Consider the following 27,359-nt stretch of genomic DNA (forward strand, 5'->3'; position numbering starts at 1 on the left):
GACACTAAATAGGGAAGAATATGGGGAAAGACGAGGAAGAAGGCCAGAAGGAAAAAACATTTGTGGGTCATTCTGTGAAGAGTACAAAGAAAACACATGCCCCAGAGGGACAGTGCCATGAAAGTTACAACAGAAATCACCAGTGGATAAGGATACTCTTCTTTCTTTCTTTCTTTCTTTCTTTCTTTTTTTTTTTTTTTTAATTTAGTTCAAAAGGATGACAGGAGCATGATGCAAAGTGTTATTCATATACTAGGGAAGACACACATATGAGGACATCTGATTTAAGGAGCTGCTTCAAAAATAACTGCAGGAGAGGAGTGTGTTTGCAGAGTGCAACAGGCAACCTGCAGAGCAGTAGAAAGTAAGACAGCAGTGGTGCTCTGAGTGCAGATAGCCCCAAATGTTTACAGGATTGTGTACGTTTGTACTCCTTGCTAAACCACCCCATCCTGACCCCTGGGGGTGTTTTACAAATGAAAGGAGGTGCTGTTTCCATGTTTTCTGCCTGAGAACATTGATCCCTTTTCTGTTGCTCTCCTTCTTGACCCCTTTCTCTTAAGTCAGCAGCTTCTAAATTCCAGTTTCAAGTGTTAAAGAAATAACCCTGTTTCAATGAATATCCAGAAGGTATGGGAGAGGAATGCAGATTTGAATACTACTCCATCCCAAAGATGAGGCCTTGTTCACCTGGAAAAAAACAAAAAAAAAAAAAGGCAGGCTGAGAGATTTTGAAGCTGGATGCTCATATCCAGCATTCTGTCCTAGCCTCTTAGTGATTACTTTCTACAGGAACAGGCAGCAAACCTGGCCACTGATATACTGAGATGCTGTGAGGAAGTCCATTACAGCTTACCTGTTGGTTCAGCTTCCCGATGGGTAAAACAGAAGTGAAAAGCACAACTCTTGTACTCGCCTTCTTCCTAAAGTCTGTGGTTTCAGACAGCTCTGAAAGTGCTGTGGTGTAGGATTCAAGGCAAGTATCAGGTGTGGTCCATTAGTGGAATGAGAAGGGGTAAAGCCAGATGGCAGGAGGCATCCCACTGGGGAACACAATGTTTCAGGCACCAGGCAGTTAATTTCTCGTGTTAGCCAGGTAAGAGAGCATGTTTGATAAAGACCAGATGAAAAATGAGCATAATTGTGCATTGGGCGATTCATCCTCTCCTTAAAACAGAACTTTGACAAAACATTCATGAGGAATTTTCATCCCTATCTGTTTTCTAGTTTTTCACAGGAAAATCAATGCAAATACCACTTCAAAGTAGCAACCAGATGTTTCCCTCCTGCTTTTTTAGATACCCATTGTGGGTAAGAGAAACATTTCACAAATAGAAGTGAGAGTTTGATATATAGTAGCTGATATCAATCTAGTAGGAAACAGCTGTATTTCTTTTCTGCACTAGTGGCTGTCAGCAAGTAACACTGAGCTGACTTTGGATATCCCCTACCTCAAGGGAAGCATTATCCTCTGTACTCCCTCCAGTACTGTGTTTTCTGATAAAGAACAAATGTGTCTGCTAAAATCAGTTCATGCTGCAGTAACCACTTGGAGCAAATCTTTGTTTTCAGTTATAAAAATTCTCCCTTACAGTACAAAGTTAACTATTTGGAGTTTCGCAGAATTATTCCGTATTTACCTGGCTATGCCTGGTATAACCCCAGCTGCACTTTGGCCAGTGTTTGGTAGCTGAGTGCAGCTTGCAATGCAGTTTCATATGTATGTTAACCAAGAAAGGGATGTGCTTTGGACAAAATCTGATATTTCAAAAGAGTTGAATTAGCTTGGAATAAAATGTAGCAACAGGGAATTGAATATCGTGCTGTTGCTCCATAGGTTAACAAACAGATGGGAATCAATTGCTTGTTACTATGTAAGAGGCTGTATCTCTAATATTGCCTGTTTTAAGTAAAGTACTTACATTTACAGTTAGGTAAACAGATGATTTGCTTTGTTTTTACTGGGGCTCAATTCACATTGAAACTAATGGTCATTTAATGTTCAAATTGCTTATGCCATCCCATTTGATATCTCTTCTCAATGCCTAAGCAAGTTGCAGACCAGGCCCTGCAGGACTTGCAGCTGACTGCTTTTAAGTAGATATGGGCTCCTAAGCACTGAGATTGTTTTTGGAGTGGGAGCTCTGGCATACTGGGCTGAATACTGAAAGGTATTCAGGCATACAAATCGTTCAGTTTTTAAACTTTCCTTGAAGTAGTTAATGGTTTCCTATTTTGATGTCTCTTCAGGCTTTGCCAAGATTAAGCTTTTTCTATTACTTTGTATCTATAGAAGATACAAAACAGTTCACTCTCAGAAAGTGTTGTATCCCGGCTAGGGCTAATCATGTGGCTTTCTTTCTTTAACTGATTGCATCATTCTTGTTTCAGTTGGGACAACTTGGCTTACACCTTTCTCTTCCTTGTGTGACGTGGAGTGCACTGCACTGTTTTACTGTGCTTATATACTGGACATGCTGTTCTCAGCTATGGGACTATGGAAAAATGCCCAAATTTTTCTCTGAATGCTGCTATACAGGTGCAGGCAGGGTGGCAAGTGTAAGCTCATTGGGACAAAGATGTATTCTGAAGGAAGGACTGAATAAGCGCTGTAAGCAGGAGTACTTCCATAGTGTAGAACGCTGACTGCAGGCTCCTCCTTGTCCAGCCAGCCAAAGCTGACCTCGTGTTTGATATGGTTACTGCTCCTGTCTGTCTTCCAGTTTGGCTGCAGGGTCCTGTGCACCCTAGCTTGCTTTATAGATGTCTCACTGCTGCCACATCCTGCACCTATTAAAATCTGGGCCATGTCCCTTTCTCCCTCCCTGGAGCACATGGAGGCCCTGTGAGTATCCCCATGGAAGGCTGACACCAACAGGCTGCACAGCGGGGTAATTTACCACTAGATGGCTGGACCTCCTTATTGTCCAGCTCAGTTTTGTTCCCGGCTCAGCATGACTGTGCTTAGTACAGAACAATGGACTCATTGTAAGCTCTCTGCCCACCCACTTTATAGCTTAACATTTTTAAACAGCTGATGCTTTTAGCAGATTTGCCTTCATGATGAATAGTTCAAACTTTTGAAATGTACTGAAAGAGCTGTGGTAATATCTAGGAAAATTATAGCTATTTTGCAAGATGAAAAGGAAAAGCTCCCTACTCCTATTCTACTTTTTTTTTTTCTCCATTTCATTACATGTGTAATACAACATTCACTGAGTCTTTTATTTCGTACATGCATGCACAAGTGGGACACATTTAACAGTTTGTCACTCAGACTGGGATATAACATCATGATGTCCTGAGTAGTCACAGCCACGTACTTTGATCTGGTGAATTTGGTTATGTAAAATCTGTAGAACTTTTAGACACTGACATATATGTCACTGTAATTTGGGGCAGAAATGTCTTTCCTTTAAGAAAAATTATTTTGCTCATAGTCAGTCTTTTCAAAAACTTTGATACCTCTGAGTGAAAAATGTCGACTTTGCTGGTGATTGCAGACTGATACATCCTACAGAGCAAGAAGGCCCACTTCAAAAGGAAGATTTCTCCTGCCTGAAAGCAGACTAGAGGAGTAGACAAAGTAAACATCTGTTTCTTGAAGATATCATTTTTTTTTCCCTTATCAGTCTCTTCACATTTTCAGCTCTCTTACTTGTATTTACTGGGTTCACATTGTATGTCTACAGACGTGTTTGTATCCTTTGAGTTGCAAACAACAGAGAGGGATATTTTAAAATAAAATTAGTTGCTTTGCTGTCACAACACTAGCATTTTATACTTGCCATTTGCAGGAACATGGAGGAGTCATGGTCCCTGCCTCCAAGGTAGTATAAACTAAAATATCAAACCTGGAAATCTTAGGGCATGTTAACAGCTTTGTGAGAGCCTGAAGATGTGCCTAAAGAAGGTGATACATGAAATGGTAAGATGGAGATGAATCTAGAAATAGGTTTGGGGTGGGTTTTCTTTAATTTTTTTGAATATCAGTATCAGTCTTTCACAGTTCAATTTTCTTAAAGCACTATGACTGCAAAAAGAAAAAAAAAGGCTGATAGTATAATTAGTGTGCTAGAAGAAGAACAGGAAATTAAAATGAACTCCACCCATCCACACTCACAGAAAAACCATAGGTAGTGAGGCATACAGCAAGTGACAAACCTCTGAAAAAACAAGCTTCAAAAGTAGTTGTTAAACCCAACAAGAATATTGGTTGCTACTCTGTTCTCATCTGCAGGAAGGTTTCTGGTTTTGTTAATGCAAAAGGTAAGAGTAAGAAAGGCTTGGAAATTTACACTCACTGGACTTGCAAACAAGTAAATTATATATTTTTCTGAAGTGTTTCTTTTTAAAGGTGCTTGAATGGTAATGTGCAGGTTATTTATGAAACACTTCCAGGCAACTTCATGCCTGGAAGTAGTCTGGACCCAGTTTACTTGCTCTTTGAACTCTTCAAAATACTGAAGTTCCAAAGTAAGTAGAGAAATCATATGGCTTAGTTCTGGTACTTGATTCTGTCACAAACAGCATGTTATTGCTGAGCACAGAAGATTGTCTGCCTAAGATGTAGCATTATCTCAGGCATTGTGTATTCCTCCTATGAACTTAAAGGAAGTAAAAAGCCCAGCCAACAAAGCATGGCTTTGTAATCACTCTAGTACTGCTATTGGGGTTGTTTAAAAAAACTTATTTATTTACCTTGTTCCTAAGCAGGTCCAGTGATTAAAAACTCTACAGACTACTGCTGTAAGATACCTGTTCACTGGTGACATTACAAGTGCTATGTTTGCTGTGGCAGCTCTGCATAACATCTGAGGAATTAAAGGTGTCAATGCCAAGGTAAAGGAAACAGGTATCTTTGATCCAACTATGTGGTAACTGTCATGAGATGTGAATAAAGAAGGTGTGTATGAAGAACCAGACAAAAAATTGTGAGGAAGTCAGCCTAAACATTTCAATCACCTTCCTCTGAGATTATCAGCTCACTTTTGCAGAATAGTCCTAAAAAACTGTTAGAGGCCCAGGATACATCCTGTTATGTAGTTAGACAGCTGACACCAATGTCACAGCAAAGGTGGCACCCCTTTTGTCACGGCTCTTGCCATAGCTCACATGAGCAAGCATGTTCCTAACAGAGGTTGGGAGGTGCTGCACTGCATATCCAGAGACTCCCCCAGCAGATGCTGACTCTCTTGAGCACCTCATCACTCTCGCCGGAGGGTTTTGGATCAGCTCTCTGCTGTGAAGGCAGTGACATAGAGTCCCTTCAGATCACAGCATCTCTACAGCCATTCAAATAAAAAAGCAATGGAGAAAGTGTTGCTTGGATTTGAAATCAGAACTTGTGGCACAGTTGGCTTTTCCCATTCTGTTCTCAGCGAGATGATTTAAGGACTTCACGGAGGTCTGGGGGCTGAACTCTTGACCACGATGGCCAAACATGTGCTCCAATGCCTTCTAGCTCAACTATTGGTCAGGCCATGGTAGCAAATTGTTCTAAAAGCTGAGCTCTGAGATGAATTGTTCTGCCAACCTCTCCTCCTACCACTCTGGCAGCAACTTACAGTTAAAGCCTACAGCAACCGGATTTGCAGGTGTGCACTCTCTCATCCTTCCTCCTGCTTCCACTCCCTGACCTTCTGACAGGTTTACAGATCTTCCTGGTCAGAGATGCCAGAATGATTCCCGAGGGACTGTTCATGTGGAAAACTCTGATCCAGGCTCCCAGGAAAAACCAAAAATTTAAACAGGAGGAGGGATGGGAGAAGCTCAGGTGGTTTAGGCCTGAGTAAAGGGAACCCTTGAAGGGAACCATGCGCAAAGATTACTTAAAATAGTGGACTTGCAGAAAACCTTATCACCATTGAAAACACAGAGGAGCTTGTTCTCACGCTTCGTCTTCTGAGTGGTATTACAGAGGAAACAGTTGTTAAACCTCTGAGTTGGAGGTGTCTGAGTGAGGATGTCCTGTGTTATATGATGAAGAATTGCTGAAAACTCCTCAGAAGGCCTTGAAAAACCTAATGGATCTTAAGAAAATCATATGGTGTTCTGTTATAGGATAAACATTGGTTGCTCTTTCGAACAGAGCACTGTCAAGAATTATACCTGAACCTTCAGGTATACACAAGCAGTAGTCTGTGTTTGGGAAGTGAACAATTTCCAAGTTTGAAGTTTGTCCAGTACTTTTAGCAATATAAAGTTAGAAGGATTAATTTGACACTGGAATCTAAATTTATATCCATATTAACAACCATGGTCCTGTAGCACCAGTTATGAAAGGAGAGGTGTCTACCCATACTCTGATTGCAGTCAGCCCTAATTTAGAACTGTAAATCTGTGTCTGTTTTTGCAGAATAAAGCATATGTTTTATCTCATTAAGCCTTGTCACTGTCCTGTGCATAAAATGGTGGTAAGAAGTACCTCATAATTAATGCACTTCGGAGCCAGTTTGGTTGTAAGAGTGCTTGGAACCTCACCTGGAGTCACTGTGTGACAGTGAGCTATGGACCAGGTACGTCATATTATTCCTGCTTTACTGTTGTACAGACTCGTTGGGATAATTCCTGATAAATGTCCGATAAGAGAGGGCTCTGTAAAACACTCCAGAAGAGGGGCTTGCTGAGGCACAGCACTACGGAAACAGAGCTGTGTGTCAGGTTGTTTGCCCCAAGCAACAGCGAGGTGCAGCTGGGGCCCCGGCTATTCCTTTGCCTCTGAGTGCAGAGTGTGGGGAGGAAGTGTGCCACCACTCCCACTCCTTCCTCCCCCAAGCAACAGAGGTAGCAGCCTCGAGGTGCCTGACACAAAAAGTACAGTGTTTTGAGAAAGATAATAAAGGCTCAGATGCACATTCTCATGGGAAAGTAAAATCAGACATCATGTGATTGGTTATTGGTTGTTATTTGGTATGCCTTAGCTTCAGATTCTGGCCCGGAACCCTGCAGATGTATAGACATGCTTAATGCTTTGTGAATCATTGTAACAATGTTGTTGTTATCACATTCTAATGATGTTGGGTTGGTCCTGCAAGATGATATTATTCAATACTGAGAGCTAAATACGAAAATACTGAGAGCTTCATACGAAAAAGCAGCTCACTACTCACCAGTGTTATCCATAACAGTAATTAATCAGTAATTGCACTTGTAAATTAACAAAATATATTTGTGTTATCCTTAAGGGAGGCTGAAGTCATGTTCACATCTGGGACACAGCATGTAGTTCCACCAAGGCCAATACAACTTGTATCACTACTTGAGTTTAGACCTATGAAGTTCTTAGCTCAGAATTCCTTTTGAACCTAAAAATAGTCCCCTCATCAGTGGTCACTGAGTTGCTAAGCAGAAAACATGGTTGCAAAATTATCAAATGAACACAAATGGCATTACAAGCTAGTATGATATTCAGACTGATAAATGTTTTGAGATAGGTAATACCTCTGACTAAAAACCTTGTTTTATGTCAGAAAGCTCTGTGGCTTCCTTACAAAAAAAGATTGCTCTCGTATGAATTCCTACTAAAATAAAGTGTCTAGGAAATACTTAAACTTATGGACACAGACACTGAACTTCTCTTAGACCTCAACTCTTTGTCTCACTACAGGTGGCATTGGCAATGTGATAACTCCCAGAATTACAGTCTTTAGTGTGCTGCTCTGCCATTTCTCTTCTTGAGTCACTCAGGCTTGCATTTCTTTTTCCCTGGAAAATGTCAAAGAATTCATAGATCAAAAACTGGGAGCTGATGCAAAGACAGAGGTGCTGGATCTAAGAAATGATTGAGGATCTGGGATGAGAGTTCTTGGTGGAAAGTAAGAATTTGAGAGTCTGCAACTCTACCTCTTTTAAGACTTCTCAAACTTGCTGCACTTATTAGCATTAGAATTGGCCAGTCTTTAGTCAGAAGAAATCCATTGATGTCTACATCTTAAGAGATGGGAAGTAGATTGTCATTTGGAGGGGGATTCTTCTCCAGTGTCAGTAGGAAATCAAGGCATTGCCCAGTGTTATGAAGCAGTGTGCTACTAGAAACATTGCTCTGTCATTGAAATACCATCCATTAGTACTCCTCTGACTCATCAGATGAATTATGAACTAACTGAATTTGAGTGACTGTCTTGCCCTACTGCAAGGAAAGGTAATATTGCTCCTGCTTAGTATTGCCTCAGGCTTTTGTGCTAAAAGAGCACACTAGAATTCAGTGTTGACTGGTAACTAACAGTGAATTTAAAGTGCTGTCACACTCATCGTGCTCAGCTTCTCTAGGTGGCCAAAACATGTAAGAAGCAATCCACAAGAGATGGCACAAAACTAAAGGATGGGGATTTTTTTAATCCCTGTTTGTTTAGGAGAGGAGACAATATGTGTTTGTAAACCAGAGAGGCTGCTGCAGGTGTAGAGGACTCTGTTACAGCTGGCATTCTGAAAGATCAATTACCTACATCAAAGCTGTTCTGCTGCCTTTGCTGTCTGGTTGCTTATTTTTGAGGCTGCACAGGAACCATACACACAAAGTGAATTAAAAAGAGCAGGGTTCTGCGTTGAATATGCTCTTTGAGTGAGCAGTCTAACCCTTAACACCAGACATCCCAAGTTCTTCTTAAGCTGATGAGATGATGGGATAAAGTTTTAAAGCTTTGGGCTTTAAAAAGACACTTGGCAATGATAATACTATGCTTGATTGAGAAAGCAAGTGAAGTCATGTAATATGATGCTATAAATGATGTAGGTTGTGTTTCAATTGGAGTTGTTGATTGGGAATGAATGGATTAATAGGTAAAACATCTGAGATTGTTACTGAATTTATTGTAATAAATATTACTTTACAATATTTTCCTCCTGCCTGTGAAGCATTAAAATGTTAAGGGGTGCCAACCCATGATGTTAGTAGTGTGTTATGACAGGAATATTATAAATGTTATAATATTAAGTATGATAAGTTGTCACCAATATTTGAATCCACTTATAAAAAGAGCACCTTAAAATATAACACATTATTACCATACCCTACTGTATGGCACCTGTTGTGCCTTTATCCACTGGTATGGAACATATGCATTACTGATGATTCACCCTTCTCTTCTCCTGCCATGGATGCTCTTGTAAAGACAGTGTTAACAACAGACACAGGGAGAAGGCTCATGTGATAAACTATACAGTCATAGTTAGCGTTGCATTAATTTCTCATTTACCAATAACATTGTTTATTTTCATGGATCTGTTTCAGCAGATGGTTTTTCTTCTTAATGTCTACCAGATATGACAAATATTTCCCTCCTCTTTCAAAAAAGACATATGACAAGGCCTCATAACCGATATGAAATGATCTTGAACCAAGACTCTCTTCTGTAGTTCTAACAGTATCATGCTTCTGAAGTGTGTTATCTTGCAATCCTCTAGAGATGGGAGATGTAATTTGTTACAAAGAAATATTCCATCTTTTAAAAGAGTTGCACTTGCAGAATCACAGAATCAATTAGGTTGGAAAAGACCTCTGAGTTCATTGAGTCCAATCTATGATGTAACACCACCTTGTCAACTGGATCATGGCACCAAGGGCTACATCGAGTCTTCCCTTAAATGCCTCCAGGGCGTGGTGACTCTACCACCTTCCTGGGAAGCTTGTTGCAATGTCTAATCACTCTTTCTGTGTAAAATTCATCCTACTGTCCAACCTGAACATTCCCTGGCACAGCTTGAGACCATGTCCTCTTATCCTGTCACTGGTTGCCTGGGAGAAGAGACTGATCCCCACCTGGCTACAACCTCCTTTCAGGTAGCTGTAGAGAGTGATAAGGCCGCTCCTGAGCCTTCTCTTCTGCAGCTCTCTCTTAGAGCTGGACCAGGAAACTCTGAAGACTTGATTGGTTGACATTATTATATTCTTCAGGGAAGAAATGCTATTAATTATGCTGTTAATGCCAGACCATGTGGACTCCTGAATCCCAAACAGCATACGAATACAACTCAAGCCCTGTAACTTTATAGCTGTCAGGTTCAATATAAACCCCGTGTACGTTAAAATATAAATCCTAGCAATCACTGTAAAATGGTTCTTCACGCGTCCCTGCGCACACGAAGGTCCCGCGGGACGCCATCCCAGGGGAGCCCATTCAGAACAGCCCACACGGTGCAACTACGGTGTGGCTCTCTACCGCAGCCAGCCTGGAACCCGAAGGCTGTCCTCCGTGCCAGGCGGGGCTACTCCTCGCCGTGTCGGCACTCCCGGGCCTGTGTCACGCCGGAGGAGAGGGAGGGTGGGATACCAGGAGGGCAGCGGCACGGAACACCCCGGCCGCGGCCGCGGCGGGAGCGGCGCCGCCTCCCCGCCCCCTCCCCGCCCACACGGGGCGGGCGGGCGGCCGCGCGGCCTGATTGGCGGGCAGCGACGCCAATCACGGGGCGAGGGGGGGAGCGGGGCGGGGCCGGGCGCGCGCGGCGGCCGTTGGCGCTGCGAGGGCGCGCTCGGGGCAGTGCGCGGCTCCGGCCTCTGCCCGAGCCGATCCTGCCCCGCCGGCGCCTCTCCCGCTCCTTCGCTCCCTCCCTCCCTCCTCCCTCCCTCCCGCCGCCAGCAGCCGAGGGCCTCCTCCATGCGGGAGAAGAGGAGGAGGAGGAGGAGGTGGGAGCTGCTCGCCGGCCATCCCCGGCGCCCGGCAAGCCGGAGCCGACCCGCCGCCGCGCCGCTGCTGCCGCATCTCCCCGCGGCACGGAGCCGGCGCTGAGCCCTGCCCGCCGCGCCGCACCCGCCTCCGCACCCCTCCTGGTAGCCTTACCCCCATCCTCCTTCCAGTCTTCCCAGCCCCCTCCTCCTAGTCTTCCCCCTCCTTTTTTTTTTTTTTTTTTAATCCCCCTCCCCCCCCCATCCCCGCGCGCCCCCATTTGGTTCTCACCCTGGCCGCGAGCAAAGCGTCTTCATGAGCGCAGAGGATGTCCGGGAAGCACTACAAGGGGCCTGAAGTCAGTTGTTGCATCAAATATTTCATCTTCGGCTTCAATGTCATTTTCTGGGTAAGCGGAGCCGGTTGCGCGGCGCTTCGTGTCCTCCTCTGCCACCTCCAGCTCATCCTCCTTCCTTCTTCTCCTCCATCCCGGCCGCCGGCGCCCCTGGTCGGGCCGCGGTCGGGAGCGACAGGGACGTGTGACAGCCAGGTGCGAGGCCGCGGCGGGATTTTGGATGGGGTGCGGGTGCGAGGCAGGGGGTGCCGCCGCCTCCGAACCACCCCCCCCCGTCCTCCCCGGCAGCCCTTCCCCGGACAAGTTGTGGTGCTGCATTCCTCCACCTCCCGGGGATGCCGGCTCCTCTTCCCTTCCGGCCCTCCTAATTGCTTTTGTTGTAGGTGCGAAGAGGATTTCGTGCCTTTTTTTTCCCCCCCCTCCTTTTTTCCTGTTCCCTCCTTCCTTTTCCCTCCTCTGCTTTGTGGTGGGGGAGGGAGGGAGCAGCCAGACACCCGGGCCTGGAGAACGAATTGATCTGCATGTTTTCACACTGACATCCCTCTTAAATGCAAATAATAATAATAACGAAAAATCACAGCTCAGGTTCTCTGACCAGTGATGTTTAATGACTGCACAGTGATGAAGTTGAGTATGGCAAGGGTTTGTTATGATTAGCTATTAACACATAGTAGTAGTAGCAATCAGAATGGAGGAGAGGGGAAACAGTATTCCCACCATCCCTAAAGTTCAACCCCATTGGAGGCTTCCTTGGGCATTTGTTGGGATTCTGGCTGTGATCTGCCTGTATAGTGTTGCGCCGCTCTGGCTGTAGAGTAGGCAGAACTGTATAGTGAAATGTAACCTGCATATAATAGTACTTCTAGCATCTTCTCCATGTGTTGGATTTGAAAGAGAAGCAGCTGGTTTTGGATATACATATCAAATTTTGGAACCACAAAGGGGGAGGGTGTGAGCATTCTCTCACACATGAAAATGATGAGGTGTTCTCACTGCATAGAACGTCCAAGTCGAGTGAAGGCTCTTACGTGTACAATCCCCCTCTTTTCCTGAGATGTTCCACATAGCAATGAGAAACATGCATAAACCCAGGTAGGTGAATGTGTTTTTGAGGGGCTTTGAAAACAAGTTGAATATATATCCAGTATAGTGGCTTGTTTGGACTAGAAAGGAGAGTTGAGAAAAAAACCCCACACCACCTTGAAGTTTCATAGATGAAGGTGGGGAAGAACAGAGGAGAAAAAACCTTCTAAGCAGTACTGAGCTTCTGATCGTCCCCTTGGTGAGAACAGAGGTTGGTTACATGAACAGCAGGTTCGTGTTCCTGGAGAATAAAGATACCTGAAGAGGATGTTTGAAAGGATGGGATTTTTGATTAATTACAGTTTTATACTGAAATACCTTTCCTTAATCAAGAAGGTATGCTGCGAGAGTGAACCCCTGACTGTGGCTTTATGTCGGTGTTTACTTGGCCCCAGACCGACCCCTGGAGATGAGTGGTAGCAAGCTTTGTGGTATTTTGACCCGACAGAGCTGTTTTGATTGTACTCTTCCACTCAATTTTTAGTGGTTGAGTTTGACATGGTTCTTTTCACTTGTCTGTTTCTTTATTTGGATTTTCCTCGGCATATGTTGCTGTGAGCATGAATATTTTTCAGCAGGGAACAAGTACTGTGAGGAACACTTGAGTGCGGTGTCCTTGGACTAAGAGAGGGAGATTATGGTGAAATCTACATAACTGTGTTCAGTTGCTGTTTCAGGCACTGTCAGTATATCAGAGGTTATACACCCTGTAATTTCCTTCATTTTATTCTCTGAAGCTTAATGTGTGGAGGGTGCAAGTGGTATGTTTTAGGTTTTCTGTAGCTTACTCGTTTTCTAATCCTGTGTTCTTGAGGCTGGTGCAGCACAACTTCTGCAGGTGTGCCTCTCTTGTAACTGAATGGGCCAAAGGATATTCCATTAGGCCAGGGATTTTATACTGTTGGAATGCTAATCGGAAAACCTGAAAAAATATAATTGTATGTCACCCACTGAGCCACTTGCTTGATGTGTGGCCCTTGCTTGCAGATTTCCTCTTTTGTGAAATGCTAATCATCTCATTTGTGTTCCTGGCTAAAGCTTCTTGAAATTCACAGAGACCAAGCACTTTATAAGAGTTTAGTAATTTCTTTAGAATATTGTAGTCTCTTTACGAGAAAGCTTGCATTTATTACCATGTCTTTCATGATTTGGAGTGAAAATATAGACAGTTACTCTTGTAGAATACATTTTAATGTTGTTTTTACTGAATTAATAGCAAATCCTACAATAGTCTATGATGAAACTGGGCCAGAAAAGCTGTAAATGAAAATTGCAAATTCAGTTGGCTGTTTACAGAAAGTAATTATCAAAAATAACCACTAATGTAGTAATTTTAAATATGTCAAAGTGATGAAGAGGTTGTCCTATTAACCCCATGACACTCTCCAGGATCTTACAAATGTGGAGATACGTAGCACACCTTTGATAGACCTTCTACCTAAGCATTGTTATATTGTGATTTTGACACAACCTTTTAACATTTTACTGTAAACAGGTGGGAAATACTCTTTGTTCTGCATCATAAACCAATGGACTAAAAGAGAATGAGTTGGAAGAGTAATGATTTTGACAAGAAAATTGTCAGTGCTTCGAATAGAGGAATGTTATAGATCTGCTGAAATGATGTGGAGAATGATTGTACATGCTACTTAAACTGAAATTATTACAAAAATCTGAGGTTTTAAATGCCACAGAATATGGGCAAAATAAATTACCAGGCCTTTTTGTCTTTTTGGTTTTGTGCTGGTTAGATATTTCTTTCTTTAAAAACCACTACTGAATTATTAGAACAATGACTGTGGGAAAGTTGCACTCTAATGCTGTGTATGTAGTTGTGACTAAAGGTAACAGTATGCTTTTCAGAAGATAGTTCTCAGACTTGCACCACACTAGGTAAGACATTCTTGCCTAAATATGTGCTTTGTACTACTGTAGAAGACGATATTATCTGCTGAGTCTATGCATCATTAATGTTTTAGGTATATTTGCAAGCTTAATTTTTTTTGGAAGTTCAGTATTAATGTTGGTAAATACACTGGAAGTGTTTGTTCAGAAAAACTTTATGAGACTACTATGCTGTTGTGGAAAAGGGAACCTCATATTGCAGTGGTCAAAGTAAGATTTAGGAACGGAGAACTAATAGGCACAAATACATCTAAATCGAAAGTTAGAACTCAATATTAAGCCTCCCTTTGCATTGCTCGGCTGCTGTCCATCTGCTGGTTGTTCATGGGGCACACACCCATGCTTTAACTTGATTAGCATAATGCCTGTGCAAAGCACCACATGGTTTGTTACCTTTCTAGGCTGGCAGCTGGTGGAATAGACAGTGCTTTTTTACGAACCTTTCTGTTTTTGTCTAGGTAAACCACAAGCTGTAGTATAAGGTAACAGAAAGCATTTTTCTCTAGTTAAAGAAAGAAAACAAATGATACTCCTTCCTCCTTTCCCCTTAGATTTCCATGTAGAACGTTGTCAAAGGTAGAGTGCAAAAGGTCAAAGTAGGCCACCCAGCTTCCCAAGGCAAGAACCATTTTCCCCTCTTTCCCCCTCTACTTTTGAAAGACAGTTTTAGGCTGAGTTTTAGTTCCAAGAGCTGTTTTAAGTTGTTCTCTGTGCTTTATTATATTTGATGGAAACTGCATATATATACTATTGCTTAACTCTGAATTTCAATCCACATTTGCTTCCAGTGACCCTAGTCTAATTAGAAAGATATAAAAAGCACTGACAACTCAAAAACTTTTTCTTTATCTGGTGATTCACTGTAAGTTGTGAGCTATGCTGCAGTTATGATACATCAGCATATTACAAGTCATAACTTGTGTTTTAATTTGCTTGGCATCTGCTGGTTTTGATGGCAACCATATGGGAGTCTAAATAGTCTTCTGAATTACAGAGAGATAGCAGAAAGAAAATAAGGTTATGTAAGTGTGTTATGGGAAAAGTGTTGGAAAAGTGCACTGACCTTTAAAGGACAACCAATAGATTGCTTATTAAATTTCGTACATTGTTGATAGTTTGTTTTCAAAAGGGGAAAAGATAATTTTTTATGTCAGCTGGTTTTCAGATATCCACAAGGAAGTTTGGATTATGTAATTTTCCCTTGCCAAAACAAATCAATGTTTGTTCCATGCAGTTTTCTAATGCATTCTGTAGCATTTGATCTTTAAAAATTTGCATTGAGAAGATGTCCTTGCAGTGGAAGTGAAAGCACTCTGTTCATTTCCCTCCCTTCCCCTTTTTATGATCAAATGATTCTTATTTTTATTTTGCATTTCTTAATAGTACAGATAGCTAAACATTCCACAAGTGGTCTTGCCAGAAGCAAAACAATGCTTGTTTCGAGCGAGTATCCTGCTGTTTTGTAACAGTGAAGTCTATATTGATGTGATATATATATTGATGAAATAGATGCATTGTTGTGAGCTTGTCATTCTTGAATTCCTCGGTGTCTCTTTCAGCTGGTGTAGCCCCAGTATTTCAATTGCATATAAAAATTTAGTAGCTGCTGGCTCCAGGGGACTTGCTTCATATTTGTAGAGGTTGTTCATGGAATAAAATTATTCCTTGCCCTCATAGCTTGATGGTAGGCTGTGTCACTGGTCATACAAAAAGAAATAGGTAAGGAACATGGATGAAATAGTTTTCTTTCTCATAAATATTTGTTTTCCAAAACTAGGTGTTAATATGTTACTGTTTTAAGCTCTTTGGTGTTTCTAGTTTCTAAAAGACTGAAGAAGCATAAAGGCACAAGAGCTAGAGAAAACTCATTGTGATTGATTGTGTGACTTCTGTTTAATGTCAATGAACTTCAAGAGAATATTATAGGAACTATCATAAGCAGCTTACGTACTTCTCTGTTAAAGATAAATTTGGTAAATATATTTACCAGTCTCCCACCTTGATTTGTCACAGTAAGTTTTTCCTGGTTGCTCATCTATCTCAAAGTATGAAGAGTCAATTTTGAATCTTTATTGTTCCAGTCAGAGAAAAATGTGAATGGCATGCAGAGTACAGGGAGCCCCAACAGAAAACTTCTGCAAGTGAAACATCTTACTGATATTTGTATGTACAAAAAGAAGTTATCATAGGTCCTGATCTCATCATCCTTGTTCCATGTTGATAATACTTCCTTAATAAAGGCAACAAATCCATGTTCTGTAACAGTGAATATGAAGGTGGACATGCTACCTTAATTCTGTAAGGCAGTCTTGTAATTGTAAACTTTTTGGTGTATGGATTATGTATATGAATATGTACATATTCAACTGCAGTGTATGATGTAATAGGCATATAGGGAAGGCAAGCATCAGCTATACTGGAGAAGAAAGGTTTTTTTCCAGGATAGGAACTCAGAAAACATATTCTTGTAAACAAACAAAAAAGTTACATACCAGGTGCAATAGATGTAGGATAATTTTCAGATGGAAAATGTGGGGGAGAAAGTTTTTTTGGAGGCGGGGGGAAGGAGGGGTTTGGGTGTCTTTTTTTGTTGGTTTTTTTTGTGAAGAGTAGAAAGAAGAAAAATGCAAGGAATTTCTCTATCCTCTCCAGTGGACAGGAGTTTGAAAGTATGTATGTAAGCTGCCATTTAAGAATGTTCTCTAAGACCTAGTTCTATAGATTACAATAATCCTGATGTACTTCTTAGGGAACTTTAATTTATTCTTTTTTCCTTAAACTCTGTAAGATGCAAGTTAATGATTACTAGAGGATGAGAAACTTGGGCTTACAGTTAGTGAAACATTACTTCCCTTTCTTTTGATTCCCATTCCTACAAATAGACTTTTTGAAGTCTATGTTGAAAATGCATTATAAACTGGTTTTGGCACCTGGGCTACTGCTAGTAATAAATTTGGAGCAAGAAGCTGATGTGTTGTTAAGTGTTCAGGCTAGATACTTCAACAGTTTATGCTCCATAAATCGAAAGCAGTAACCTGTGAAGATTTGCTGTGAACATTTAGAGTATAATGTTTTGCTTTCAATTAAAACTGGAGGTGAGAGAGAATATATTTTGACCCAAAGAAATCGCTTAACCTAATTCTGCCAGTTAGGGGATTCTAATCTTAAACCATAATGCTGTAGGAGGGAATCAGCCTTCAGACTTGGCTTTGCCCAAAATATGCAGCACATTTCTCAAATGCATGGCTAGTAGTTTGTCAACAGGACTGTCATTGTTTTATTGATATAGACAGGAGCAAGGAGCTGAACAGCTCATGAAGTAACCCATATGTTAGAGATGACCCAGAAGTCACTGTCAGTATTAGCCCTAAAAGTGCCTTCCAGTATGGTAATATTTTAAACTCTTCTTAATATCTGACTTTTCCATTAGCTAGCATTTCATAGTGACTTTGTACTCTTGTACCAGTTTCTGTCTTTGTTTCTCACGAGAATTAGCAAGTATTGTTGCAATGCAGTAAAGAATTAAAACAAAAAAAGCTTATCCATTTTTTAAGGAATGTGCTGATTTGCATTTAATGACAGATTTACAGTGCGAAATCTAGGAAAACATTAGGCCTCAAATCAGTAAAGAATAATCTATTTCTTTTTCATTGTACTATTGTGTGAGTTTGGCAAACATCCCATTTTTGTGATTGTTCTGCTGCTCCTGCCACAAAATATCCTATCTCGTAGATCACTGTGGATATAGAATTTAACTGATTTCAGCAGTATTTTGTACAGGTGTTAAGGGTTGTTGCGGGTGGATGTCACTGTTGGCACAGTGCTCGGTGTAGCTACTTCTGTAATGTACACAGAGATCTAGAGCAGTTCAGCCTTCTCCTTATGCTGGCATTTAAAAATGTCACTAACACACTGAGGCTTGCAGTCAGGGGTGCTTGATTTGGTATCAAACTCTGACTCAGTGTGATCTCATATAACCTCCAGATGGCCTAACTTGCGGAGATGCTAAAAACAGTCAGATCCTACTCCTTTAGCTTTATAAAATAAATGAGCCAAACGGCAGTACGAGTATTTATTTTAATACACATCAGTCTCCATATCAGATTCTTCTGCTAATGTTTCAACTTCCCAGTCACTTTCCTCTGGACGAATTTAGAATAAGTATTTCAGCACACACAGAGGATCTTATGAATGAACTGTCAATTTTCCACAGAACTGGGAAAAATCAATATGCCTCTTCCAGGCCTTGAAAATCCCTCTGCTCTTAGTGAAGACTCCATTACATTGAATAATATTGAAAATCATTTCAGGCAAAGTTCCTGATGTATGGTGATGGAAGAGCTTTTTTCTTTTTGCAGCAAAGCAAATACATATTATGAAGACACTTTGTATATCTGTTCTGTACCTTTTGTCTGCTGGTTTTTATAAATTCTTGGAGAAAAAAATAAAGAATTATAGGAACTTTTGCTTAAGTAGGTTCTTTTTCTCCTCAATAAGCAAGTAACATTATTTCTTAAAGTGTTTGGTCCTTCTTTGTGATATTAAATTCAAAGAAAGCATTAAAAGGAGACTAGATGTCTTTAGATACATGCAATATTTTGGGTTCATAGAGGCTTCTGGTTTGTTTTCTTGAACATAGTGTTAATGAATAAAAACCAGAGTATGTCTCCTGTCCTAGCTCCTGTTAAAGGGTAATGAGTATGATAGAAATTATAGAAATTATACTGCAAGGATGCTTGAAATAACTCAGCCTACTGGGTGTTTCCTGGTGTTAGTAGCTTACATTTGATGAGAGCCCAGCTTAATTTACTTTGATTTAGGGGCAAAACTTCCATGATGTGGAACATTGTTCTATGTCAGGATTTTCTCTGTGTCAAGAGGGCAGACTCCCTCAACTGAGCTCTGGTGCCCTAAGCAAGGATGAGGTAGTGCTTTGTGTGGGGTGTCACCCCAAACAGATCCACCTGGTATCTGTTATTTTGTCAGAGCCTGCATCACAGGTTCTGCCTGTTGGACACCTTTGCTTTATGTACCCGTGTAAGCTTCACATATGCATGTATTTACCCTTGTGAGGCTAGGTTCTCTGTGCTTCCCTCACACTGAACTGCATGTCTTCTGCTGCATTCTGTGTTCCAACCAGCTGTGATTTAAAAGGATCTTGATGGGAGTTCCTTCTCTGTGCTGTAAATACTTTGTATATAAAAGCAGAGATACTGAGGAAAAATGTTCACAGATAATGTATGGCAAAGGTTTTGCTGCTTCATGCATTGCTTCAGTTAACTGTCACCTTGTGGAAGGAAGATCACTGTCAAGTTTGTCTTTGCAATGCCACGAGGTTAGAGTGTTTCAGGCTGGAGAACAGAATTTGGAAATGGTGACAGTTCAAAACACTGAGTCCTACTAGGTAATGAGGAGGAGGGTTGGCAAGTATCCGGAGCTATTCTCAGCTGGGAGTATATGGGGGTGTTCTACTATGCACAGAACAAGGCTTTCAGATTTTTTAATTTTAATTTTTGCCACCTAAATATAAAACCAGAAAGGTTCCCTGTGGGTAAAAGATTGCATTTGGTAAAAGTTGTCTTCTGACTTAATGTGGGTATATGTCAAAAAGAACATGTATGAATTCAGTCAGTCAGTCAAAAAAAGAAATATAAAATTAAAATCATTTAAAAAGAAGAGGTAAAATTTGTAAAGTTAGAATCCCCTTTTCCAAGGAGTTACCCAATTAATTCCTAGATGAAAATTCAACCGTTTGGCTTGTGAAGACTATAAAAATGTGTACATGTAAATGTGAAATATGTATGATTGTGCTTAAAAAATAACTAAGGTCCAGTTTCTAATCAATATTGATATAATGATATATTGATATAATGAACATTCCCTTGTTTCTTTTTCTTTCTGTGAGCATTAAGGGGAGATGTTAGGTGTTGCCTAACTCTGTTCTTTTCTCTCTCTGAATACCTAGGAGGACCTGTTTCTGTAGCAGGGCCACTTCCCCACCTTGGTTGGCAGTAGTTTCATGGCTGGTTTTGGTGTGCTGTCTTGCAAATTCTGATGTCAGAATGAAAGCAGGAGGCTGTAAGTGGCTGAGGCTGGCACAAGGCTGCAGAACCACATGTGTTAATACAGCTTCAGTGGTCTGATAGAAGTTAGTTACCTGATCTGACTGAGAACTCTCTCATCTGGGACAATTTCTGTTGACTTGTTGTTTGGCTGCAAGAATGAAGTATGGGAAAATGGTAGGACTGTCTCCTTTCCCTGCACAGATCAACTTAAATGATTGTATAAGCATGGCCTCTTTCAACTCTAGGTAAAGTGGTTTTGGGCTCTGGAGTACACAGAGGTGTAAGACATGCTGCTGTGTTAATAGATAACAGTCCTTCCTGGAGTGAGCTATGTAGGCATTGGCTACTTGGGAATACCCCTCTGGTGCACTTTGATCTCTGTTTTTATAAGAGTTATGGTGGTTATCTGTTTTCTCCTTAGTGCTCAGTGACGTTGGAGAAACAAAGAGCAGTGATTGTCTACCAAGTTTATTGTAATGTGAACTTAATTTGAACTTAAGGTTAAGTGGACAGCTCCATCATTTACCTCTCAAGTTTCTTCTCCTTCCCATAAATGTTATTCCAAACACCATGCCACTCCCTGTAATAATACCAGTCCTTCACTGGAGTGGCCTGTTAGATGGGGTGGCAAATGATCTCTCTGAAGAGAGTTTGTCATAATTATCCATTCCCAAGTAGTATCCGTTCTAGTGTCTTTGTTACAAACAAAAGGTTAATATGCATTTAATGTTGGAGATACATTTATATATATATATATATAAAACACTATGCATGGACATATATGTATATATTACATGTACATAAAATAATGCAGCACTAAAAAAAATTTTTTTTTACTTGCTAGAGCAGAAGTTTATTATTAACTTACGTATCCATTGTTATGTATCTAAAAACAGCACTTGAAGGGACTGGAAACCCATCTAATTGCTGTTACGGGCAAAGAACTTTTTGCTTCCTCTGACTGTATTGTACTATTCTGCTCCTGCTGGGAGCTCTGGCATGGACACCAGTTGTCTTCCCACTTCAGCTGTGCGGGCTGGGTGTGGTTTGAAAACGTTGCTTTTTTTTTTTGGTTTTGTTTTCTTTGTTTTGAAGATAGGCAAAACCACTTCCTGGGTAAGTCTAGTGGTTTGTGGTGATATTTGAATCAAAGTTTTATTCTGCAGACACTTTTCCATGCAAGTAAGTTTGTGTTTGACTCAAGAACATAAGCTGGTTAAGGTTTTACATGGTTTACATGCTTGTTGACTTCTGCTTTCCTTCATTTTTCCTAAAATACTCTCTCTGGGAGAGAAAGTAGCTCCTGAACAGATGCAGTTAATAACTTTGCATATTAAAGAAAACCACTGCCAGTCCTGATGAGACTGACACTGAAGGGTTTGTGCCAGTGTAACAGGTGAATGAGTTATGGCTTCCATCTGGCCATTTTTGTTGTTCTGAGTACTCTTCTCTACCCCATAGATTCATGACCCTATCAGCTGTTCTGCAGAGGGGCTGACCTCTGACAGAGGCAAAAGGACAGCTGTGGGCAACAGTAGCTTGTGTCTTCAACTTTTCCCATCCCAGAAATTTCTGTGTGTGATTTCCAGTGAACTCTCTATCATCCAGTATTTCATATATTATTTTAAATGTCATACCTAATAAATGACAGTGATGATGTACTCTCCTGTTACTTGTGGCTTTCTTGTCAATAGCAGCTTACTACTGCCTGGATAAATTACTGTGCCTTTTGTTACCTGATTCTTTTTGGTTTTGCCCTCCTTTCAGTTTTTGCTGTACTCCAACTTGCAGAGACTGTTCTCTCTGTTCCATTCTCCAAGGAAGCCCTTTTTGTGTCTTACATGTATTGGTGTCTCTTGCTCTTGTCACCTGGTGTTGAAAGCTCAGCTGAGTCTGTGCTCTTAGCCCACAGAAGCCTCTACATGGAGGATGCCATGCTCCAAGAAGGGCAGTTTGTTTAAACCTCCTGAATGTACCAAGGTCAGATTTTCATTTACTCTAAAAGGCTATCTTGCTCCAATCTGCCACTGTAACATGTCCTTAAAATGACTGCAGAGGATATTTATAGAGCAATGTAGAACACTTTTGGTGTAGGTGTAGCTGTGTTGTCAAAATTGTTCAAGTGAGCAGTATTAGACACCTAGCTTGAGGAGTTTGAAGGACTTTATAGGTTGGAAGGGTGGACTTTGCATTGTGGGGAGTGGTTGGACTTCTGTTTAAATGATAGTGAGAAGAAAAACCTGTAACTTTCTACAAAAAGAGTGGGAATAGAATACACCACTTTTTCATAAAGCAGGAGGTATTTAAATTTAAGAATGTAGTCTTCTAAAAGTGAGAGAATAGTCATATTTTGTCTGAAAAACACTGCCTTGTTTTTTGTTGTATCTCCATGTTGCCTTCTGCGAAGATAGTTTTCTGCAGTTATTGTTATCAGAGCACCGTTCTGGGAGCTCCTTTGTTATTGTTTCACTCTGTTTTGTTAGTAGAACTTTAAAAACTTTCTACCTTAGAAAAAAAAAACCACAAAGGCAAACCAAAACAAACGTCCATAAAGATGTTTCAGAATTCCGAGAAACAAACTGTGGATCAATTATTAACTACCTTCCCTCTCCCTCATCCACTTCCTGATGTGGTATTAATTTTACATGAGCCCCCTGCATTGCCCTTCATCCACTTAGGGTATAGAGCACAAAGGCTTTCAGCACTGTAAAGGATTGGGCACTTGTTACAACCCTCTGCGTAAGAGCAGATCCTGTTGACTTCAGTGGGAATCACTTGTTGGCAGCTGTATAATTGTTTTTCAAACAATGTAGTTTTTTACAAAAAAACAAAAACAAAAACAAAACCAACAAACAAAACAAAAAAGGGAGGATGTGTGGGAAAGCTCAAAGAAGTATTTGAAACAAAACACTGAGAAGTCTTTCATAAGAGCTAGAGCAATTACTTCAGTTGCCTAAGTAGCTAAGAGCTGGCAGAAAGGGTGTTACAGTTGTCTAACTAAAAACTCTGGCAGAGAACAGTGGAGCCTATCAGGCAGTGTTCCTACTTATTTGTGTTTCAGAGTAAGTATCCTGCCTGACCAGCCTTTAGGTGGTAACTTCCCCTATGGGGAAGCTATATGGGACTCTAATACTTGTAGCACTGGGAGAACTCAGCCGATGAAGCACGTGGAGTTTGTCCTCAGCAAGCAGTTGTGACTGTGCTCTCTCTAGTTGTAGAGTAGTGGTGTGCTTGGATGAAACAGCTTTACATGTGCTGAAATACCACTTAACAGTGGTTTCTGCTGGCTATGTGCCTTGCCACCAGTCTGGGCAGTGAGCTGGTCACCACCGTCGTTTTTTATAACTAGCAATTTGTAGTACTTCAATGAGCACTGAGTCCTGCTTTTGCCAGGCATGTACATAACAGCAGCAACTTCGTGATAAATCTTTGTCCAGTGGAGCTGCTAATGCTCAGCTCTGAAATACCACTACTTATGTGGTCTACCATTAGCCACATAAGAAATCTCCACATTTTATTTATGGCATCTGAACTTCAACAGCATCTTAAGCTAAAGATAATGGCTTCTGCATGAAATATGTTCCACTACTGCTAATGGTGTCTTATCAAGTAAGCTCGTGTATCAGATAAAATAATTTCTGTAAACAAAGCATAAAAGAAGCCATGTATATAAATCAAGCCTGAAAATCAATTTATAGCTGAATGGGAACTGAACATCTCAGTCTAGTTTTGTTTATGCTTTGGCAATTGATAAAGAAAAAGTAAAAACAGTCTAAGTGTAGAACTTGATGTATATTGCATTTATTTTCTACTATTGGATTGTTTCAGCACTTTGTGGAAAAGCAGTATGAGTAGGTAGTCATAAATGGTTTCAATACTATTAGAAGTAAATAGTAAGAGTCACCTTTCTTTTTGCCTTTAAGGAAGGCTTTAAAGAACTGTGAAACTGATTCTTATTGATGGTTTAGGAAAAAAAAAGAAGGTCAAAGTTAACAATCTCTGCTTTTAGATTCATTGTACCACTAAGGGAGATGAAGAACTTTGAGCTATTGCGCTGAATCCTTAATCTGCTAAATTGTCATGCACCTTCAAATGAAACATTATCCTCCAGAGCCAAAAGTTGCTTCATGGTTTTGGAGATGTGCTGAGCCTTCCCTTTTGACTAGATTCAATGCAAGGGAGTTCCCCAAGAGAAAGAATCTTGCTCTTTTCTTTCTCTCTAGTGTGTGAAGAAACAATATATCAATGCATCTACAACTCTTATTAAAAAAGTTAAAATTTTAATGGTTTCAGATTTAAAAGTTTGAAGATCCTGTAGTCTGGATTTCTGTTACTTTTGTGTGGATTGACAACTTTTAAATATCTAGAACGGCTTTATTTTAAGATATGTTTGACTGTGTTTCGTACAGTGTGAAAGATGTGATAAGAAGGCATTTTTGAATAGTCTTTAATTTTGAGATGGGGTCCCATACAGATCAAAAGTAGTTTGGAGGTTTGATGGTTTTGTCCCAGAGGGCATTTCAAGATGGTATCCTTACCAGCTAAACCAGCTTAAAACAGCTGGGCCAGTGTAAGGTATGGCTTCATAAACTGACTGAGAGGCTGGTGAAGAGTGATGTGGGAGGAAAACAGTTCCACTAAGGTGAGGATGTGACCAGGGGAACTAAAGAGACCATTTTGCTACTGAAAAACCTATCTGGTTTAACCACCTCGGGTTAAAGCCATGTAGGTTTTGTTTATATGAATGTTATCCATGTCAAACACCAACACTGCAATTAATATTTGGCATAATTAGTAATTTTTATGGACAGACCCAATCTGGAAAAAAAACAAACAACCAACACTGTAGACTGAGCAACGTCCCTTGAAAATATTCATCTTAGTTAGCTTTGAAATCTGTGGACACGTTGTCATTTCCCTATTGTTTTCAAGATATCTTTGATTGATCCCAGGCTGAGTTAAGAAACCCTAAGTTGTGAAAGGTATGTTGAAATCTGCAGAGCTAGTGTTACTACAGAACTTATGGACCAATAATACTGGTCTGGTATGAGCCAGTAGGAGTTTGTCTGGAATGGTTTTTCTGCTGTACTTTACTGAAGGGTGGTAAAGGTATACTCTTTTCTTTCTCCCTTGAGCTTTGGGATAAATGTGTCTAGTGAAAATTCTTCTTTCAGGCTTAAGCTGAGATAATGCCAGCAGTTTGGACTGCATGGTCTGTAAACTGTTACAAAATTTCAGAATGAATTCTCAGTGTTCAGAATGAGTTATGTATTTGCTGTTTGTGAAATGTTCTCAACAAACTATAATCATCAGTAAAGTAACTAGAAGCAAAAGGAGTAAATACTCTTAGGTTTCAAAGGTAATATTGGAAGTAATTTTGTGAATGTTATAAAGGTAGCTCTGAAATTTTCAAGAAATTGTTACTTTAATGAGAATATGTAGAATTAAAGCATTCATTTAAATTCAGATAAACTTAAGTCAGTGTCTTCCTTTTAATATGGGTATTTTGCATTTAAAATAAAAGGGAACATTCTTAGGTTTGGATAGGATGCAAGATGAAAACTTGCAGAGGGTTGGACAGAAAGTTGTTTTGAAGCTTTTATGGGTGAAGTACTGTGAGCTGTTCTAGTCTTTCCTCTCTGACATCTAACATTATGTTTGGATCAAAGCATTTCCTGGTATAGAATAAATAAGATACAGAATTCCTGGTATAGAATAAAATAAAATATCATCTTTTTAGAAGTGCAACAGAGACCATATGAGTGATCATAATGGACCAGGCAATAGGTTTGCTTAAGGTAAATATTGTTAGAACAGTGGCCAGCTGGTAATAAGTATGAGAAACAAGGCAGGTAGTGATAAATCTTAGGGAATATGCTCTGAATCCCCAGCCTTTCAGATCCAGAATTAGTGTCTTTGTACTTGGAGTCCCTATATAGATTTTTCTTTGTGAATTTATCTGGTTGGTCCTTGAATGTCTGACTTTCTGAAGTGTGTGACATCCAGTTATTAGCTGTACCTTTTCCCTATTAGTATTGGCTTACTTTTGCGAGAGGTGGAGTTCCAACAGGCATCTAATAAAGCATTCTGCAGCTTGGAGTCAATTAACTTTCATGTTCATCTGCTTAGTTTCTATGAAACCACAATGAAAATCCTGCATCTAAAGAATGTAGTTTGAAACACCTTTTATCTGCTCCCTCTGTATCCTGCCCCTGGCTTTTCCACACAATACCACTAAGAAACAAATTTTGGATACCTTCCTTTTCAGTGGTTCAGATGGTTGAATTACAAATGCAGGAGGCGTGTAAAGTCAAGTAAGTGTAGCAGTCCAAGGCAACTACAGCTGGATGTCACAGATGAAAAAGCTTTCTGCTGGGAAGAGGAGCTTTAAGTTTCCAGATGGTGACCTACTTGGATCTTTACACAGCTCCTCCAGTTACAATGAATTAACCATTTTCAGCCCAGGCCACGTTTAACAGCAAGGTATACAGTTGGCAGTTTTAATGTAGGATTGCAATTGCTTGCAGTTCTGTCCTTTTTCATCCTCTCTTTCCCTTGCCTCCCAAAAGGAAGAAATGAGCAAGTCTGCACTCCCAGAGTCCTTATTTAATTCTGACATTGGTTATGATGGATCCTTATTAAGTAACAGTATAGTATACGAGGACTGAGAGTTCTGTGATAGGCAGGTGAATCTGAAGGGTGTTCTGAGGCAGGTGCCAGACTAATCCGTCCTTTGATTACTATTTTGGTAGGTTAATAAGCTTTAACATAAAAGCTCAAATGTAGCACTCGCCTGGTATTTTGGAAGGAAAGGTGGGAAATTCCATTCTTGTCTGGGCCTGAAAAACTCCATGAGAAAGTCTGTGGCTTTTGGGCAGTGCTGCCTGCTGCCCAGGCTGTCTCTGAAGCAGAGACCAATGCTGTGCTAGGAGTACGACTTTGAGGGGTTGCATAAGGTAAATCAGTGGCCAGACAGTACAGTGGAGTCAGCAGTGCTGTATAAGCGTGACATCCCTAAGGTTGTGTTGTAGCCCAAGCAAATTTGTTAAGACGAGTTTACAGAAGTCACCTTACGTTATACCACAGCATTTGACACCTGGTAAATGAAATGTGAGGCTTCTCTTGTTTATTTGCATAGTAGTCATGGGAAGGGAGGAAGAGCATAAGTGTCATGGGTGACTGCTAATACTTACTGGCTGACAAAGAGACGACAAAAGATAGGCAAGAGAGCTACATAACCTGGTGGTATGGTTCTTGCCAAAAAATACCAGATCCTTTAAATCTAGTTGACCATGCAGAGGCTGACTTTAGATTTAAGCTAGTTTACTAGGCTTGGGAAAAAAAAAA

General features: G+C 40.6%; 1 protein-coding gene and 1 long non-coding RNA gene across 3 annotated transcripts in view; both read left to right on the forward strand.

The window, feature by feature from the left end:
- The first annotated feature begins 667 nt into the window (after positions 1-667).
- On the forward strand, positions 668-8,790 carry LOC126652009 (uncharacterized). Its single transcript, XR_007631851.1, has 3 exons — positions 668-3,928; positions 4,714-6,518; positions 7,610-8,790. It is a non-coding gene; the product is annotated as an uncharacterized LOC126652009 (long non-coding RNA).
- Positions 8,791-10,868: 2,078 nt separating this feature from the next.
- The window catches only part of TSPAN5 (tetraspanin 5), an 86,455-nt gene continuing 69,964 nt past the window's right edge, over positions 10,869-27,359 (forward strand). For both annotated transcript variants that reach the window (XR_007631850.1, XM_050338510.1), the window contains exon 1: positions 10,869-11,013. Coding sequence is in view for 1 of the 2 variants with exons in the window: in XM_050338510.1 (XP_050194467.1) it covers positions 10,933-11,013 (81 nt within the window). In the remaining variant the exon portion in view is untranslated. The remainder of the gene's footprint in view (positions 11,014-27,359) is intronic.

The sequence above is a fragment of the Myiozetetes cayanensis genome, unplaced genomic scaffold, assembly GCF_022539395.1.
Source record: "Myiozetetes cayanensis isolate MyiCay16 unplaced genomic scaffold, myiCay2020 scf7, whole genome shotgun sequence".
In the NCBI taxonomy this organism is placed as follows: domain Eukaryota; kingdom Metazoa; phylum Chordata; class Aves; order Passeriformes; family Tyrannidae; genus Myiozetetes; species Myiozetetes cayanensis.